General features: G+C 37.1%; 1 protein-coding gene and 1 long non-coding RNA gene across 4 annotated transcripts; one reads left to right on the forward strand and one right to left on the reverse strand.

Annotated features, from left to right (window-relative positions):
- Positions 1-1,155: 1,155 nt before the first annotated feature.
- Positions 1,156-18,255, reverse strand: LOC147874358 (uncharacterized). Of its 3 annotated transcripts, XM_087345538.1 has the most exons (5): positions 16,584-16,655; positions 14,926-14,966; positions 9,259-9,348; positions 7,709-7,879; positions 1,156-1,834 (listed from the first exon to the last, which is right to left on the reverse strand). In XM_087345538.1, the coding sequence occupies exons 3-5, from the start codon at positions 9,343-9,345 to the stop codon at positions 1,292-1,294; spliced, it is 801 nt and encodes a 266-aa protein (XP_087201664.1). In that variant the 5' UTR covers positions 9,346-9,348; positions 14,926-14,966; positions 16,584-16,655; the 3' UTR covers positions 1,156-1,291. The 3 variants fall into 3 exon arrangements, with proteins under 3 accessions (XP_087201664.1, XP_087201663.1, XP_087201665.1); XM_087345537.1 differs by lacking the exon at positions 14,926-14,966 and having other exon boundaries at positions 16,584-18,255; XM_087345539.1 differs by lacking the exons at positions 14,926-14,966; positions 16,584-16,655 and adding an exon at positions 16,394-16,567.
- Positions 3,968-6,174, forward strand: LOC147874359 (uncharacterized). Its single transcript, XR_015534297.1, has 2 exons — positions 3,968-4,139; positions 5,130-6,174. It is a non-coding gene; the product is annotated as an uncharacterized LOC147874359 (long non-coding RNA).
- Positions 18,256-19,193: the final 938 nt, after the last annotated feature.

A 19,193-nucleotide genomic window follows, 5' to 3' on the forward strand; every position in this document is an offset into this window, starting at 1 on the left:
TGCGTCTTTCTAGCCGTGTATTGGGTCCACTTTTGTTCATCGCGTACGTAAATGATATTTGGAGGAACATTGAATCGACTATTAGACTTTTTGCAGATGACTGTATAATATAAAGGAAAATTATAAATACTAAAGACATAGAAAAGATGCAGATGGATCTGGACAGTCTGGGGGAGTGGGCGGTTGAAAATGCTGTGAAAATTAACCCAAGTAGAAGTAAGGCAGTTAGTTTCACGAGAAGTCGGGTGAAGGAACCACTAAACTATTCGTTACGGGACCAAATAATTCCGGAAGTGAGCAGTTGGAAATACTTGGGAATTCTCTTAAGCAGCGATTTAAGCTGGGCTGATCAAGTAAATTATACGGTGACGAAAGCCTGAAAGGCACTTCATTTTACAATGCGTGTTGTCAAAGAGGGAAATAGAAATAGCGTCCGATTCTGGAATATGGGGCGGCGTGCTGGGATCCTTACAGGGAGGGGCAGATAAATGCGTTAGAACGGGTGCAAAAGATTTGCATATCATAGGAGCGACTCAAACTGGGAAACCCTGGCACAGCGTAGAAAGATAGCACGTATATGTGCTCTCTTCAAAGCGTACACGGGAGAACGGGCATGGAAGGCAAAGGCCATACTACCTGAGCAGGGTCGATCATATTCGGAAAATTAGGAGCAGAAAGCAAAGGACAGATATAGGAAAATATTCCTTTGTAAATAGGGCCATCCAACTCTGGAACCGGCTACCTGCTGAGGTTTTAGGGACTCTCTCCTGTAAACCAAGTACTTTTAGGAAGAAGGTTAGAAAAGTGATAAATGAGGTGAAGTGAGGTTAAGGGAGGTAAATCGGGGTGAGGATGGGAAGGCTTCGTAAGTGTAGTGAAGTGAAGTGAAGTTCCTGATGAAATGTGAGAGCATCACTTCATGACGTATGTAATTCATTTCTGTTACTGTCTTGTGTCCACTTGGTATTAATTTTTAAGTTATCTACTTTAGGTTATCTGTTGTGTTTAAATACTTGTGCCTTATGGTTTTGTAATCTTATGAGTTGTTTTATTTTGTGTGATGTCAGTTGTTCTGTTGTGTCTTATTGTAGGACCACTGCCACCAGGTAAAAACTCATTTGCAGTTAATAATAAATAATAATAATACATCACAAGAATATGCACACCCTGCACATGCATTGGATTATCCTATTAACGAATAGATTTAATGTCACTGAAATACAGAGTAGTCATTAAATAGATTATGCAGGTAAAGGAATCATTTATTATATACATCACATAAATGTGGCTGCTATCTACCATGTATAAGCAAATGCCTCACCAAAGAATCCTTACGAATGAACGATTTTTTACAGGTATCACAGAAATATGGCCGCTCCCCACTGTGGATGCATAGATGTTTCTTCAGATTACTCTGATCAATGAATGATTTGTTACATTCATCACAGGAAAATGGCCTTTCTCCACTGTGGATACGTAGATGTGTCTTCAGACTACTCTGATGATTGAATGATTTGTTACACACATCACAGGAAAATGGCATTTCTCCACTGTGTGTACGCTGATGTTTCTTCAAATTACTCAGATGATTGAATGATTTGTTACATTCATCACAGGAAAATGGCCTTTCTCCACTGTGGATACGTAGATGTGTCTTCAGATTACTCTGTTGATTGAATGATTTGTTACACACATCACAGGAATATTGCCGTTTTCCACTGTGCATACGCTGATGTCTCTTCAGATTACACTTTTTATTGAATGACTTATTACACACATCACAGGAATACGGTCGCTCACCATCATGTAACAAGTCCTGTTCATTCGGAGGACCCTAGCAGACAAATTGAAAAAATATTAGGACAAATATTATTAGGAAGAAGAATGAAACTGAAAACAAGATATAAGAATGCTCAATAAATATTCCATTAGGAAAGTTATGTTCTTTTCATAACAGATTTATTTTCTCAGTGAGATAGCATTATATTTCCTATTTCATTTAGTTCCTGGCTACCTGCGACAAATAGGTTAATTCACTTGCCAAGACCGTAATTTTATACATAGCAAACAAACTCTTGACTGACAGCAAGCAGCAATGCAAAAGAGTTACATATTCAAACCACATATTCACATTCCATAACACAATGTCCGAGTTTAAGTTTGCTTCACCCAACCAGATTCACTGTTAGAAAACCCGAATCAAATTTCTTAGCCTGATGGGGAGAGAAAAAAGAGAAAATAACCAATCTATTTTTTGGTATCTAAAGAATCAAAAAGCAGATACACACTGATGTAGTCATAATGGTGACATAATATTATGCATTATAATGAATCTTCTAATAAAAATCTTTCAAACAATATAGTTTACCATTAACTGGGTCAATCTACAGTACAGATAAGAGTGAAAGGAGAATCTAAAATAAATAAACCTCAAGTTCACTCACACCCAACTAAAACAACGATTTTCTATTACTACTTGCATCATCTACTTATTAACCTCTTGTAATCCTTGCATCTCTTAATCCTGAGAACAGAATCTCATAAACACTGAACAAGTCGGCTTGGCAAAGAAAAACAAATGCAACCATTTTGACACATTCACAGCAATTTGGCCTCTGAGAATGATGCTAGTGACATCTAGATGTTTGGGGCAAGAGACCTCAGCTTCAGTAGGGTGCCTGTTTGGACGGCTGATGATGTCAATATGAAGAATGACAACTTAGATTTGCTCAGCGTCATTGCATAGCTAAATGATGACTGTCCACCACTACGACAAAGTCACTTCCACAAGCAAAAGCACACGTAGGCATTAAGGTACACTACCAAATGCTGCCAATATGACACTGAACAAAACTAAAATGTTTCTTCAAATAGAAAAATTCCCTAACATAAAAAATATTTAAAATACAATTAGCTGTTTGTTCTCAAGTTCTTACATATGGATAGAGGAATAGGTACAGTGAAGATAACAGGTACATTTCTGTAGCTCTTAGTTTCAAATCTGCTTAAAAATAAATCAGGGAAAAACTATATTATGCGGGCCCCTAGTAACTACGTCACAGAATGTCTTCTGGCTGTGGATTAAAGAGAAGACCTCATGATGTAGGCGTAACTATTTCATTCTACATACATCCATGGAATTATTCTGGATTATCACTCAAGAATTTTATGTAATCATTCAGCACTGATCAGACATTCCACATCTTTCAGGTACTGGAGAAAAATCAGGAGTACAATGGAAGACATGTCAGCTATTTATAGCCTTCAGGAAATCCTATGATTCAGTTAGGAGGGAAGTATTATGCAAGTATAAGATTCAGTTCATCATCTACCTCCCCAATAATAATTTACATATCAGACCATAATATCCAGGATCTTATGAATACAGTGAAACCTCTATCCATCGTTCCCGGAACTATCGTTTTCCCGGATGCATCGTCCGTTTTGTTCGGTCCCGAATACATCCCATATAAAATAATGTTACATTTTCCCGCTTCTATCGTTCCTCGAACTATCGTTTTATCGCATCGATCGTTCAAAAATCTTAGTCCCGTCCCACAATTTTCCCGCAATGATCGTTTCTGAGAATTTAAAATGCTGGGTTTTGAGATAAATTAATACCGAAAGACGCACAATGTTTTTGGAATACACAGTAGCGATAACCTGTTATGTCGCCCAACCAGCACATTCTTTTGGAATGAGTGTCAGCGGTGCAGGGGTGATAGTTGGAGTGAATGGCGGTGCTCATTGCCAGAAATTTTAGGGTGCCCTCATATTTCGTTCCAGCGATGCCAGATGGCATGTGCAGTGTGAATTTCTTCACAAATGCTTTTATTACAAGTACAAAGGAAAGGCTGGCGGCACTTTTCATTCTTCTGGTTCATCTCGTTTCCAGCGGTTCAGGGTCTTCGTTGAGTTCGGCAGTAATAGTATTTCCATTCTTCCTGTTATTGTCCTCAAAGGGGGTTGGAGTGGTGAGGAAGAGGAAGACGACGAATGCGAGCCCGAAGCTTTGCCGAGTTTTGCCGAAGTACACGCTGCATTGGTGAAAGTGAAGTCGTTCTTTTATGCGCTTAATATTAGTGAACGTGACGAAGAAAACATTTTGAACGTGGAAAGTGCTCTGTTTGGTCTAAAACGTAAAGTTTCAACAAACCAGTTGTCCATTAAAGACTTTTTTGGTAGAAAGAAGTAACTTTGAAAGAGAAACAGTTTTTTTAAAAAAATTTAATGCTTTCCCGCATCTATCGTTTTCCCGCATTCATCGTTTTTATTTCCCACCCCCGCCGAAAACGATGCATCGAGGTTTCACTGTAATACCATATACAATATTTTGTATTAATATAATATTGCTGTAGCAGGTAACTTCTCTTTTAAAAAAGACAAAAATATCAAAATATATGTTTAACTCATTTTTGTATATTTTTCAAAGTATCAATGAAGGCAGCTTTCTAAATAAATATAATAATATAGGCAAAATAAAGAATGATTGGATTTCGCAAGGATTATAAATATCTTGCAAATGTAAGAGGAGTCATATCTACATCAGGAACAGTTAACACCACAAAACAACAGAATTCTATATTACGTACTGTAAAATCCTGAATGATCTTATAAAATAGGCTAAAAAGCAGTTTTACAGTATACTAATAACAAAATCTGGTAATAAAATAAAAAGGGAGAGAGGAAAGATAAATTTAACTGAACTGTTAACTACTTCTTTGGAAGTATGTGAGGTTAGGTTAAGTCATCATATGCACACTGGTCCCAGAAAAATCTGGCTTCAGGAAAGGTGCGTCCACTGAAGACGCAGCCTCCAAACTAACAGACAACCAAAAAAATGCTGGTTAGAGGAATTTACTGTGATTTAGCAAAAGCTTCTGACTGTGTAATCATTAAATTTTGTTAACTAAATTACATTTTCATGGCATTCAAGGAATAGTTGCAAAATGGCTTATCCTATTTAAGAGAGAGAATACAAAAGGTTTGAGCAAAATCACACAAAAAACTATCAATTTTTTAAAATTGGGGAACACCTTTTAAACTTGAACAGAACCTCCAATTGTAAGGTGCCATACGAGTTTCTACAGTGACAAACCCTGAATACCTGTTTGCTCATCTTTTTCCAGAGAGGCAGTTTTATGGCCAAAAAATGGATATATAAACAGCTCCACATTTATGGAGCAAGCATGGGAAACATCATGATACTAACATGCACATGTGCCTTGTAATAATCAGAAGCACATGGCTGTACTCCAACATCATGCGACAAATAACAAAGATCTGTAAAACTTTAATCATTATTTCTGACATTGCAAATAAATAAATAATTATAATTTCCAGCCAGATTGTGGGAGTGCATCACACAGGTAAATTGCAGCAAATATGCCCTATAAATGACAGCTGAATCAATATCTTGTATTTTCCTGGTGCTGAAGTTTTTCATCATGCAAGCGTTGGTCAAATGACTTTCACATTTCTCATAAGAACATGTAGATATGAATTTCATATACAGGCTTTGCAATGTATGGTTGAGTCAATGTACTGGGATATTAGCAGCACTTCTGACAACTGAAACATGTTTTATGATGTACACAGAAATTTACCTGAATGTGAGAAGCAACAGCAAGACAGGGAAAGCAATGCATTCAGTGTGGTTCAGAAAACCAGAACACAAGCAAATGCAAGATTATCAGAGACTGATAGCCTGTGTTGACATACATGGAGGACTTTCCATAGTGACGGTCTTTATCTATACATATATATAAGTAAAACTACAAACAGTGTCATGGTCTGTTAATGGTACAAAGTCAGTAATTGATTATATATTAGATAATAAGAAAACAGGAACATTAATTAAAGATGTTCAGATGATTAGAGTATATGACACATTACTTGAGATTTGAGTTTCTCAAACACCTAGTATGAAGATGGTCGTCTTCCACATAATCTGACAGAACTTTCCTGACGTTTGATGTGCTTGCTGCTTCTGTCATCGGGGCAATGACTCAACACCCTGATGATGTTATATTATTCTAGTTTACAATATAACAGTGTGATTGTATGAATGACAGTTTTATGCTCACCAATTTCACTATAAATGAGTGATGTATCACAAACTTGACAAAAATTCATATCCTTTATAAAAACAATAAATCTTAGCCTTTTTAATTATTTACTTTTTTGCATTTCATCACAGGAATATTTAATTGTACTGAATATTATTTGATGTCCATAAACAAAATAATATTTTTTGAGATGCTATTATACAAATAAAACAAGAGAATTCGTAGGGACAATTATATATAACTAACTAGATGGCTTACGGAACCCAAAGGTTCATCACCGAATTAACCAAAGCCCTCCACCAGTCCCTGTCCTGGGCCAACAAAATCCAGTATCCTTCAACTCATATCTCCCATAGATCCCACTTGAGATCATTCTCCCATCTATGTCTAGGTCTCCCCAGCGGTCTCATCCCCCAGGATTCCCGAACAATACCCGGTGAACATACCCTGCCCCATCCATGTGTGCCACATGCCCCACCTATCTCACGCCCCTTGACTTAATCACTCTGATAATACTGGGAGAGGAGTACACATTTTTAAGCTCATTTATATGTAATTTTCTCCATGCCCCATCATCTTCTCTCCTAGGCCTAAGTATTCCCCTCAACACCGTATTCTCAAACACCTGCAATCTATGCTCCTCTGTCAGAGTGAGAGACCATGTTTCACATCCATACAAAACAAATACATACAAAAATCACCTGCCAGCGACACGGTAACAACTTTAATTAAAAGTCACTTATATCGGAAGATTCAGGAGGATCTGAGGGACGTATATCTGTTCAGCATTCAGTAATATCCCTAATTATGAATCATGTGAAGGAAGAACTTTCAGACAGTAATCCAGAGATTTAGCTTATCTTTTCCTTTTAGTAATGAGTAACGTGCACTTAAACCTAAGTGTGTCGTTTACTGGAGAAGACCTCATTTGATCCAAACTGCCACTAACCTAAAATTGTCAGTAAATCACAATGAATTACCCAAAGACAGGAATACTGACAATGCATTTTACATTTGATAGTGTCTAACAATTGATGTAGCATCCCCCCCCTAAATACCTACCATTAAATCAAGTGTCTTACATTGATGCAGTCTCAATGTCAAGGCAATATAATACTTCAGAAAATTAACAATGTCCAACATAGTCATATAACAAATCAAATAATATTACAATTTTAGAGGGTCATCAATTATCCTGTTAATGGTCCTTAATGGAAATGGCAGTTCTATGCCACTGTAGTGATACATGCTGCAACAAAGTTAAAGAAAGAAAGAAAGGGGAATAAAAGTCACCACGAGAAAACCTTCAAACATTCATAGATTCACAAAAATGTGCATTGAATTCAATGGGAATTAATGCCATCAAAACAAGGCGTACTGGAAAGTGTGGACAAATTATCAAAGGCTTGTGTGGCTACATCTGTCTAAAACATTTCTTGTATTTCTCAATATTTAATATCACGTCTTAAAATAAAGCTAACACAAAACAGAAGTGATATTCCACAAACAGTAGGCAACAAATACAATTCCCTTCAACTAGTCTGTAACGGACCCTTCAAGATCTATTCAGCAGAGCGGAATTGCTTATGAGGACAGACAAATGGAGATGCAACGTGCCTAACGATGCTCACACAACTCACCGCATGCTCTGCCTTTATTACTGGAAATGTTATCATGACAGGATCCTCCTCCACTTTCACACCTCCATCATCCTCAACTTTGATATCGATGACTTGATTGTCATCATAAGAAGCCTCAAAACTCGTTTCACCATAAGAATCAGGTACAACTTTCTGTAAATTGATGGAGTCCTGTAAAATAACCATACTCATTATGAGTCTTGACTTTGCGCTCTCACTGCATGAAATGGAATAATTATCAATACAATTGTACTGAATCAAACTACTAGCAGCTGCGGAACATCTTTAATGGAGCCTGACGATGGTGCATTTTATTTACTATTGCTGTATTTCTTTACATGATCCATCACTTGATATTTTAAAACAAGATCACTACGTTCTGGGAACTAGATTTGCTCTGGTCCCATACAAGGGACTAATCCCAAAGGATTAATACGACTCTTCTATGGGAAAATCAGAAAAGGTATTTTCACCCACAGACAAGAGCAGATCCAGCTCTCAAAATATAGCGAATCTGTTTCAGAATATCAAACTATGGACAAAGTCCAGAAAAACACCAACATGCAATCATAGTAGCTGCTTCATAAAGATTTTCTTCCTTATAACTATCAAAACCATTACCATGAAAAGGATTTTTCTAATACAAATATCACTTCAATAGTATTGTCTCCATGTAATATGAAATCAAAGACATCCACATCAGTTTACCTGGCATGTTCATGTCAAAGCAGTAACAATGGCTCAACTGATTAACGCTTGGTTTATGTAATGAGACAGTAAAGCACATATTAAAAGGTCACAAAAAATTTTGTTACGGGGTTTATTCGATAGTTACATGTACACACCATGAATAAAGTGCACACAATAATGAAATTACATTTTGTATGTTCTGGACAGAAATACTGAGCAGAGTATCACATTAACGCTCCTCCCTCCCGGCCAACTTTATATATGAAGTCAAGTTAACCTCTTAAATATTTGGGTCTACAGAAACAAAGTCAAAAACAAAGCACAAAATGTTATGATACAATCTGCTTCTTCATTGAAAGTCTCCATGGCTGCAAATTTATCTCCTGATAAAAGTTTAATATTACATACTCAATGTTATCTTCCCATATGGAAAGAGTTAATGATGCTTAACAGAAATGACAACACTGTTCTAATATATCAGTGCAATTTGTATCAAGACACAAAAGAAATAAATTATAACCTTAAAACATTCATAATTCCTGTGAATTGTATAAGAGATTCAACAACAGGCAATATTTTGAATATGAACAAATTATGCAAGATTAATGGGCCACATCTGTCTAAATTATTTCTCAGTTTGGTCAATGTTTAATTTCACGTTTTAAAACTGATGCAACAGAAGTTTAAAATGGTATTTCATAAACACTGAGCAACAAAATTCAGTCCTCTGGCACCATTTTGCAAAGGACACTTCAAAATCCATTCACCAGAGTGGAAATGCTTCATGTGGAGATGGACAAGAAAAACACAATAGGTAATCCTACAGATTTCTTAAAAGTCAATTGTAGTGTACAACTCACCGTATGTTCAGACTTTATCAAAGGAAGTTTTGCTATACGATCCTCCTCTTCTTGTGTAACAGCAAAATCCTCAATTTTTATATTCATGATCTGCGAAAGAAGACGTTACACATCTCATTCTATGAACCAGGTACAACTTTCAGTAAAATTAAGTTATGCGAAACCTCCATACCTGATGCTGATCATGACCACGTTTTGTCCACTTACAATTTCCATGTAAAATGTAATCATAACGCAATAAGACATGATTGCAAAATAAAGGGCTAGCACAAGGATCGATAACCTTTCTTGGCTGATAGGTAACTTGGAGGAGCTGATAATTATAGCGAGTATTAAAAAAGAGCATCTATATATATCCGGACTGAAAGAATTAGACTACAATTGTGGTAATGCATGTGCTGTACGAACAGCCTCAAGAACAACTGAACAAATTAAACATGTAAAATGCAATGTTTCATTTCTTTACTGAACTAAGTCTGCTGAACAAACTAGTTCTCAGGCAGTCAAGAAATTAGCCGCATATACGGAACCCAGAGGCTTACAGAGTGAGTTCAAAGAGCGTGCCACTGGTTGCTATCCTTAGCCACAAGGATCCAGTCCTTGTGATTATAACCTACTTCTTAAACAACTATTTTAATATTATCCTCCCATCTATATCTTCATCAACCAAGGGGTATTATCTATTCTAGTTTTCTAACTGAATTCTTGTATTCATTTTTAATGTTTACATTCCCCACACATCCTCCTTGATTTGATAACCATGAATTAATATTTGATGTAGACAAATGATTAAGAAACTCCACATTAAGCGTCTTCTCCAGTCCCCATTATTTCCTTCAGTGTTCCAAATATTGTGCTCTGTACCCAACTGTCAAAAAGCATCAACAAATGTTCTTCCCTTAACCCTTCACAGCTGAAGTCGTTTAAATATCATTAAATAATTCAGTCAATACCTGCCTCAAAGGAAACACCACACACTGCAATTACAAGATCAATTAACTAACACATACTGGAAGCCATCTCTAGTAAGTATGACTGTACATCAAACATGTCGTCATCCTACAGAGCACAAAACAGTGACAATTACCCGTTCAATCAAGTAACAAAAATATCCATCATAAAATTAAGAATGAAAGTAAGAAATTAAATTCCACTTGGCAAACCAAAAACAAAAAATACAAATATAAAATGAAACAAATTTAACAACAGTAAACACAAAACATCAACATAAAAACAACATAATAGCACACATAAACAAACAAAGGACATAAGGAGAAATGGAGCACATTTGTATACACATGCAAACAAACATGGCATATAACAAAATTAAAAAAAAATGCTGATAAAAATAGCTTTCCAAACCACTCATATCTTTAAAAAAACACCAAATACCTAAATCACAAAAAAAATTGATGATGGAGGTGAAAATAAACTAAACTGCACACTAATTATATAGCACAAAGAGATCACACACTTCAAGAGATGTTTGAAGAACATGTATGTTCAATATTGAACAATAGAGATCATCAGGTAATGCACATCATATCCATAATACGGGCCATAATATGGCCCCAAGGAAGATTCTTGGAAATAATAAAAACAGTCAGTAAAGAAAGATGTTTAAACTATTATATAAACAGCACATATACTGTACCCAAAACCAAACCAACAGCTGAACGATATCCACACAGTCATAACCTGATCTTTGACGCACTATACAAGCAATATTACCAACAGCACACATCCTCCCCCCTTACAAGAGGAGTTTGAAAAGTAATGCGACTACTCGCATTATCCACAATTTGTGGATTCCTGAGGCTTTGGCAGTTTCATTGCCAAAGCTATACATTTTTTGTTGCGTCCCACCAACTTCTCAAACACGTGCAGTAGGCCATTTCCAGACATCTTGAGTAGGGCAGCAGCAGTAGCTTCTTTATATTCAGTGTCATGTTTAAGCACTGGAAATGCCCAAAAATCACATGGAGCAAGGTCTGAACTGTGGGGAGGGTTTTCTACAGGTGGTCCATCGATGTCTTGTAGCGCCTCCGTCGCGACATGCAGGGCTGTGGAGTCAGTATTAAAACCTCCGTCTCTGGCTCTTTCAAAGAAGCTCAATATATATTAATAATGGAAAACCTACTAAAATAGTAAATGGTACCAGAAGAGATTTCATCACCACCACGTGGATCATCAGGCTAATTTTTAGACTTATAACATATACTTAAATTCACATACAATGGTTATTGCAGAAGTCAGTTGATTTGTAGACAGTATGCATTCTTAATCTTTATCTTACTAGCGTTCCTTGTCTGGGACGTAAATTGTGTACTCAGCCCTACGAACGGTCCTTGTGCGGAATGTGAATACTTGCATCATTGTAAGAAGACTTGGCTATGTCTTTTGGCCTATTTTAGAGGCTGCAAACATTGATTCACTTTAACTAGGGATTTGACAAGTTCAGCCTGAGCTGTCAACCCGGGAAGTATAATCATAAACAGCAATAAACATTGTTATTGTCAAGTGGCTTTCTGCTTCCTTTTCAGACCCCCTATTCAAAGCTACTTACATTCCTCGGCATGATGGGTGAAAAGAATGTGTATCCACTAAATTAGAGGGAAGTTATATTAATCTTTCTTCATGTGGTGGAAAGAAAATCACACACAGAGAATTTTCAACTTGCCCTAGTGAGAAATATGCTAGTACATGCTGGACAACAGCCACGTGTACACAGACCACCAGGTAGGCCAGCAAATGTTGCCAATCAAGTCACCAGACTGGACACTACTGGCAATAAGCACTGGCCTGTTCTATCGAATCGCCTGCGTAAGTGTGAAGTGTCAGAAATATGAGGTGGGTTTATGTGTGGACAAAAACTGCTTATTGGAATATCACACCAAGACGCAGCTGTAAAAGTATTCAAGTGTATTAAAGGTTAATGTGACAGAGCCAAAGTTACAAAGCATTATTCCCACACCATGTGCCTCAATGCATCATTGAATCTCAGCAAGCGCGAGGCCACTGGCGGCTCACACGGTAGCGAAAGTGTTCTTAAGAGTTCATAAGGAGGTAGGAGTCGGCACATTTTTACCGACTCCGCAGCACTGGCCACATGTGCAATATGTGGTCGTATATTGTCTTGAAGCAGACACCACCTTTTCTTCAAGAACTCTGATCACTCCTTTCTGAATTGCATTCCCCAAATAAGTTTCAAGTATATATTCATAGTAAACACCATTCTAAGTTAGCTTCTGAGGTAGCCAGTGCTGAAGAATAGTGCCTTTTGGGTCAAAATATAATATCAGCACCACTTTTCCACATGATGGTGCTTGGTCTCCCTCTTCGAGCGCCGTCAACCACCCTTTTGTTTCCATTTTTAAAATATTTCAAAAACTGAAACATTGTAGCTTGGCTCATTGTTTCTGTTCCATACACATTCTGTAACACCTCTAACGCCTCTTCATCGCTTTTTCTGAGCTTCACACAATATTCTCTTGCACATCTCTGCCTTCAAACATGAAATGTCGTTCTGTTCCACCAATGCAAAATAGGATTTTCGTACCAGAACTTTTACAGACACACACACCTTGGAAAATGATTATATATGTATTAATAGCTAAACACATTTGAGGAAACAAAACAGAATATGTGCGATCTCGATCAAGGCCACTAAAGATGAGTAGTGTTGCCAATCTCATTACTCTTCAAACTCCCCTTGTACATAGATCATATAGCATGACATTATACCATGATACACAGTGCAGTACACTCCTCCACAACAGACGACATATGAAAGCCACAAGACCTGCTGTAAGTGTTAATGCACCACATCAGTCTTAAATAGATTTAAATATATACACAAATATACAAAATGTTATTTATTACACATATCATTGCAGATCTTAAATACTCCACAGACATCCAATATCAGAGAAGATCGTATCAACAGAGAACACAGCAAAAAGCAAGATACCAAAATGCAGTAAACATATCTACATAGGAGGAACTGCGCCAACCCAACTTCATACGAGCATCCAGCCTTAACACGAAAACACAACAAAGCCACTGACGTTTGGAGTTCAATCGACACTAACAGTAACAGAAATGTAATATGAATATGGAAATGGAAATATATTTTTCACTTATACTAACTCTTGCATGTAACCTTCTTAACTATTTTAACAGGTGACTGTGGCATTGTAGTAAATCAGTGTTTATAGGGACATATACGAGGGTCGCTCATTAAATAATGCCCCACATTTTTTTTCTCAGCCAATAATGAAGATAGAAAAGTGTACTTTTACATGCTTGAGATTTGATGTTTCCCGCATTCGTGCATGGAGTTTTAAATGATTCCAACAGGTGCAGAGCTGTAGTGAACTGTTAAAATGGCGTCAGTGAACGACTCTCGTTACAAGCAACGAGCTGTAATTGAATTCTTTGTTGCTGAAAAATAAACTGTGGTGAACATTCATAAACGTTTGTGTGCTGTGTATGGAAGCTGTGCAGTCGATAGGAGCACCGTTGGTCGCTGGGCTAAGAGAGTAAAAGCTTCAGGAAGTGAAGAAACCAAGCTCCATGATCTGCCGCGCTCTGGACGTCCTGTCACAGCCACCACTCCAGACATGTTGAACAGCGCGGATGCCATTATTCGTGAGGATCGGCGCATCACAACTCGACAATTGGCCCAACAGTTTTCATTCAGCATTGGAAGTGTGATTGCAATTATCCGGGCTCTCCGATATTCGAAGGTGTGCGCAAGATGGGTTCCACGAAGTCTCACAGCAGACCACAGGATTCAAAGGAAAACAATTTCTTCTGAATTGTTGGAGCGTTTTGATACTGAGGGAGAGGTCTTTCTGTCCCGGATCATTACAGGAGACGAAACCTGGATACACCACTTTCAGCCGGAGACAAAAAGGCAGTAAATGGAGAGGAATCATCTTCAATCACCGCGAAAGAAGAAATTCACGACAACTCCCTCTGCCGGAAAAGTCATGATGACTGTCTTTTGGGACAGTGATGGGGTCATTCTTGTACACGTGATGCCAAGAGGTGCGAGACGTATACATTGGGACCCTGAAACCCTCAAGAAGCGTTTCCGATGACTTCGGCCTCACAAGCATCCAGCAGAAATTTTGCTCCTGCACGACAATGCACGCTCTCACACAAGTCTGAGAACCCGCGAAGAAATCTCCAAATTGGGTTGGATGGTGCTGCCCCATCCACCCTCCGACTTCCATCTCTTTGGAATACTTAAAGATGCTATCCGCGGAACAAGGTTTGAAGATGATGAGAGCGTGATTCAAGCAGTGAGGACATGGCTATGTGCACAGGACAAGAGCTGGTACCGGCAACGCATGCATGCACTTGTTCCACGCTGGCGTAAAACTGTACAAGTTGATGGGGACTATGTGGAAAAATAGTATGTGTAAAGGAAACATTGATTTATATTGTCACTAAATTTCAGCCATCTCGAATAAATATATTCTGAGAAAAAAAATGTGCGGCATTATTTAATGAGCGACCCTCGTATTATAACCCAATAACACAATTATGGCAAATAGGGCATTTCAGCATACATATTAACATTTAAATATTGCACAGCACACGCTAAAGTATATCATGATAAACAAACTACCACTTTAATAACATTAGAGTGTACATTACCAAATAGTTTGTGAGAACAGACACGTTTTCCTTATCTTGTGCTGTTAAAGTAACGAGAAAAAAAAATTGGCAGGGTTGTAATTTATAACAAAATCTTCACACCAAAATATAAGATTCTGTCAAAACAGATTTATCATAATACTTGTAAGTGGAAATATTATACGGAAATAAATCTAAAAAAGATGTAAAGCAAAGTAAAAGATTAATAGAAAGAATTTATTACTCATGAAAATATCCAAATGAACACAATTATTATTATTATAGTTAATGTCTCTCTCTCACACACATGCTTTCAAACAAGATACCAATTTGAACAAATGCATTATATTTAATTTGTAACATCTTTCTGTTTAGTATTTATTTACAATTACTGGGGCACAGTTGTTCTACAAGCCTGAAAAAGGTGTCTATGTTACTTTGTATTACAAATTAAGATAATGAATATATATGTACACTACCCGATTCAGGCTGCAATTTGCATATGCATTCCCAATAAAAAGTCAAAAGTACTTATGTTCTTCCCTTTGGGTGAGAAACCAGGTTTCACACCCACACAAAATATTAAGAAAATACATTGTTGTTACAAATCCCAAAATTTGCTGATATACTTCACTGACATTAATAACTTTGGTATCATAGAACATGTAAGAGGTTAGATTATTCTGATCAATTAGCAGTGCTTCATAGGCGGGATATTCAGCAAGCATTAATACACAAGCTGCGTACACTAGTGACCAGTGTGTGATTTGTATGAAACAGTTTGTTTTATCAAACTGGAAGTGCTGTATGATGCAGCGCGATTTTAGAGTGAGACTGCAGAGAAGGTCCGAAGAGATCAACTATTTAAAAGTGTGAAAAATATTGAACATACAAGTTCTGGGTTGGCAGAAAAATGTTTGTGAGGATACCAGAAAACACTGCATGTATACAGACAGCACTTATGCGTAGCCAAGGGAAATCTGTAAAATGGCTGCCACAAGAGCTTGGTTAAAAGGTTTAAAACAATCATCCATTTTAACCATAACAAGAAAAGACTTAAAAATGTTTGCTCATAAAATTCAGATCCAACAAGCAGTGACGGATAACAGTTATTCAACACATGTTGTTCTCTGAAGCTCAGTTTCACATAAATGGAAATATCAATAAATAGAACATGCATATCAGAGGCGCTGATGATCCCCATGCTTTGCGTCTGAAAAATGCAGTGTGGGACGCTATTTCATCAGATGGAATCTTCTCACAGATCTTCCTGGATGACATAAGTAATGCCGCTCGCTACTTGCAGATCTTTCAAGGCTATTTTGTTCAGAATGTTTAAGCCATGGAAAAATATTTTCGAACAAGATAGGGCAAGACTACATATGACAAATGTGATTTTAGACATTTGAATGACATTCTCATGATATGGTCAACTCTGACAGATATCCTGGATGATTTGGACTTGGATAAACCTGTCCAAAGTACTCACCACAACTGAATATCTAATCTTTTTCTTCAGGATTCCAGAAGGGCGGGAAAAACTAGTTCTCAGGCTGATATCACACCCACTGTGTTATCGGAATATTACATTAACAATCAATCAGTTAATAATGCAACAAGTACATACATATCCAAAATCCAAGTCTTTCTTCTCCATGGTTTTCCAAGTCACTACGTACCTCTACTTTCTGAAGAAAATCAATGTAGTCCCTTGAATTGAAACACAATATCCTCAGAAGCCGCCTCGGAAAGGATGAGACGCATGCGTGACAGCAAGTCATACGATCTATGAGGTTGTGAAACAGGATGGCCAACGAGAAAAAACCAATTCATTATACATGTTATGAAGTGACGACTACAGATGTTTCTTGTGTCATGCAATAAGCCTATATAGGCAAGTAAATGGATTCCTGTAAAATTAGGAGGAAAAAATGTATAACAAAATTCAAGAAAAAGAAAGAAAAGTATTTCACTAGTGTCAAAAGCGATGAAAAATGCTATTGCATTACTTACAACATAACAAAAATTATATTTGAAAAATAAAACAATAATTTACAATACAGAAGTGTCTCTCGAATATGATCTGCTTACACGAGAAAGTGAACGAATTCAATTTCTTACGTACAAAATACATTAAATTATTTCTTTATATTGGGAAGAGAAGTCACGGTTCGCAGTAAAGTTACACACAAACGGGAAATCGCAAATAATGATCATCACACTGGACTGAAATATATTGTTCTAGTGAATGGTCGGTGAATTGAATGTGTGAAAAGTTACGAACAAGAAGAACCAAAAATACATTAAATTATATACAACATACCCTTCCACAGGTGTTAGGAATCTTGTCACACTCTTTGAAAACGTGAACGTCGCAAGCATGGAGAACTCTCGAAGAAGATAACTTGGTTTTTTAGCCTTCTGGGTCATCTTCATAAGCAACGTTATGTTGATCTCACTGAATTAATGAGTATAACCTTACTTCTAAACTTGGTGCATTCAAAATTAAGGCGCATTACAAACCGAAATTTATCAACCCATTATCTGTACAAAAAGCTTTGGAACAAATATTAAACTGCTTTTAAAAAAACATTTCCCGTTGAAATTTTTTTAAAAACATATTTTTCCACGCAATGTCCATCGGCAACCAAGTCAGACGCAAACTACATCTGAATATTATGTTACTTTTTCGCTACATGAACGGGTTACATGCTTGGACATTTATTTGTTGCTATTGTATTTTGGTAATCGACAGTAACGACCTCTTCGTAGTGGGAACGAATGTTCGAGGCTTCTAATTAGTAATGGTAAAAATCAAATAACTGGTGAATAATTCGCACATTATAAACCATTCTAATAATATATATTACACTAACAAGTCAGTAAGGCAATTCATGATGAAATCCATAGATGATTAAATTCAAAGAATGCTTGCTATTATTCAGTTTAAAATGTTTTGTTCCAACTCCTAATATAATCACAAAGACTACTGTACTCAAAAGTGTAATTTTGGCATCGAGAGGACTAAATTCTTGGTCTGTGTCAATCGTCTGTGTTTTTAAAAAGAACACTGCCTTTCTGAAGCTCGATCTACTTCCTTCCTCAGTTTATAAAGTGGGGAATGGCACTTACTCAGTTGGGTCAGACGGAGAGTTCCTCTGTTACTGGCCCCTTCATAATTGATTTGTAATTTTGCAAGTTGTGCTGTATGGTTGAGGAACTTGGTCTCTCACTTTGAGGAAAATTGATAGAGGGCCTTTCAGAACAGTTCTTTGAGGAAAATATTTGCTCCTAAATGGGAGGGGAATGCATCACACAGAAAATTGCACAATGAAGAGCTTCACGGCCTATAAGATTAAGAATTAGTTAGATCTATACTACCTATCCCCCAAGTGCCTACATGGCATGTAGCGGGACAACTTTACTTTACTTGCCAGTCATTATAGTAGTTATTGCATCCTGCTTAAATTATCTTCATTGCCAGAGCACACATCCTTGTCAAGAAGTAAAACTTTTTTAAATGCGTCTTATCATGGATTGTGTGAACTTATCTCTACTTTATGTGAACACTTTGTTTGTATTTTGTGACATTTATATAACAGTATGACTTGTATGGTCATCTGACTAACTTATGGATTCATGGAATGTAATAAAGAAGTATGTATGTAGTTCCATGTTCAGGATTATGACAGCTGGGTTCCCTCTGGAAGGCTGCCATGCAAATACTTCATTCATTCTACAAATAGTAAACATATTGTTCTGAACACATTTCTCCTGAACTGCTTTGTAATTTTGAAAGTAAGACTGTGAAGTGACATGGTTACTTAAAAGTTGCTGCTAAACACTCCACAGGAGAAACAGCATTATAAAAATTTGATTTTTGTTCCTGTAGGGATAACATATCCACAAACTATAATTACTTCTTGCCTTTTATGTAGAGTCTGAATGAGCCTGAAGCAGTGTTGATCAACACCTGGGCACAGCATAACTAGCATATATAGTCCTTAAAGGCATCACAATCATCGACCTGTGACGATTACAATGCAGGAATGAATTTCCAAACCTACACAGTAATACTTAATAGATTTCCGTCTTCTGGGTTGTTGTGCTGTGTAGTCTGGTCGATGTTAACCTATGTTTCAGAGGTCATACTGCCTCTGTCATGGTTAACATCGACCAGACTACACAGCACAACAACCCAGAAGACGGAAATCTTCATACTCACCGCTGTGAGAACCTCAAGTCTTACATAATACTTAATACTTTCCTTACATGCATTTGTCATTTCC

This window comes from Zootermopsis nevadensis, unplaced genomic scaffold (assembly GCF_977971745.1).
Source record: "Zootermopsis nevadensis isolate Lab colony 2312 unplaced genomic scaffold, Znev_1.0 Znev_ptg000009l, whole genome shotgun sequence".
Taxonomy (NCBI): domain Eukaryota; kingdom Metazoa; phylum Arthropoda; class Insecta; order Blattodea; family Termopsidae; genus Zootermopsis; species Zootermopsis nevadensis.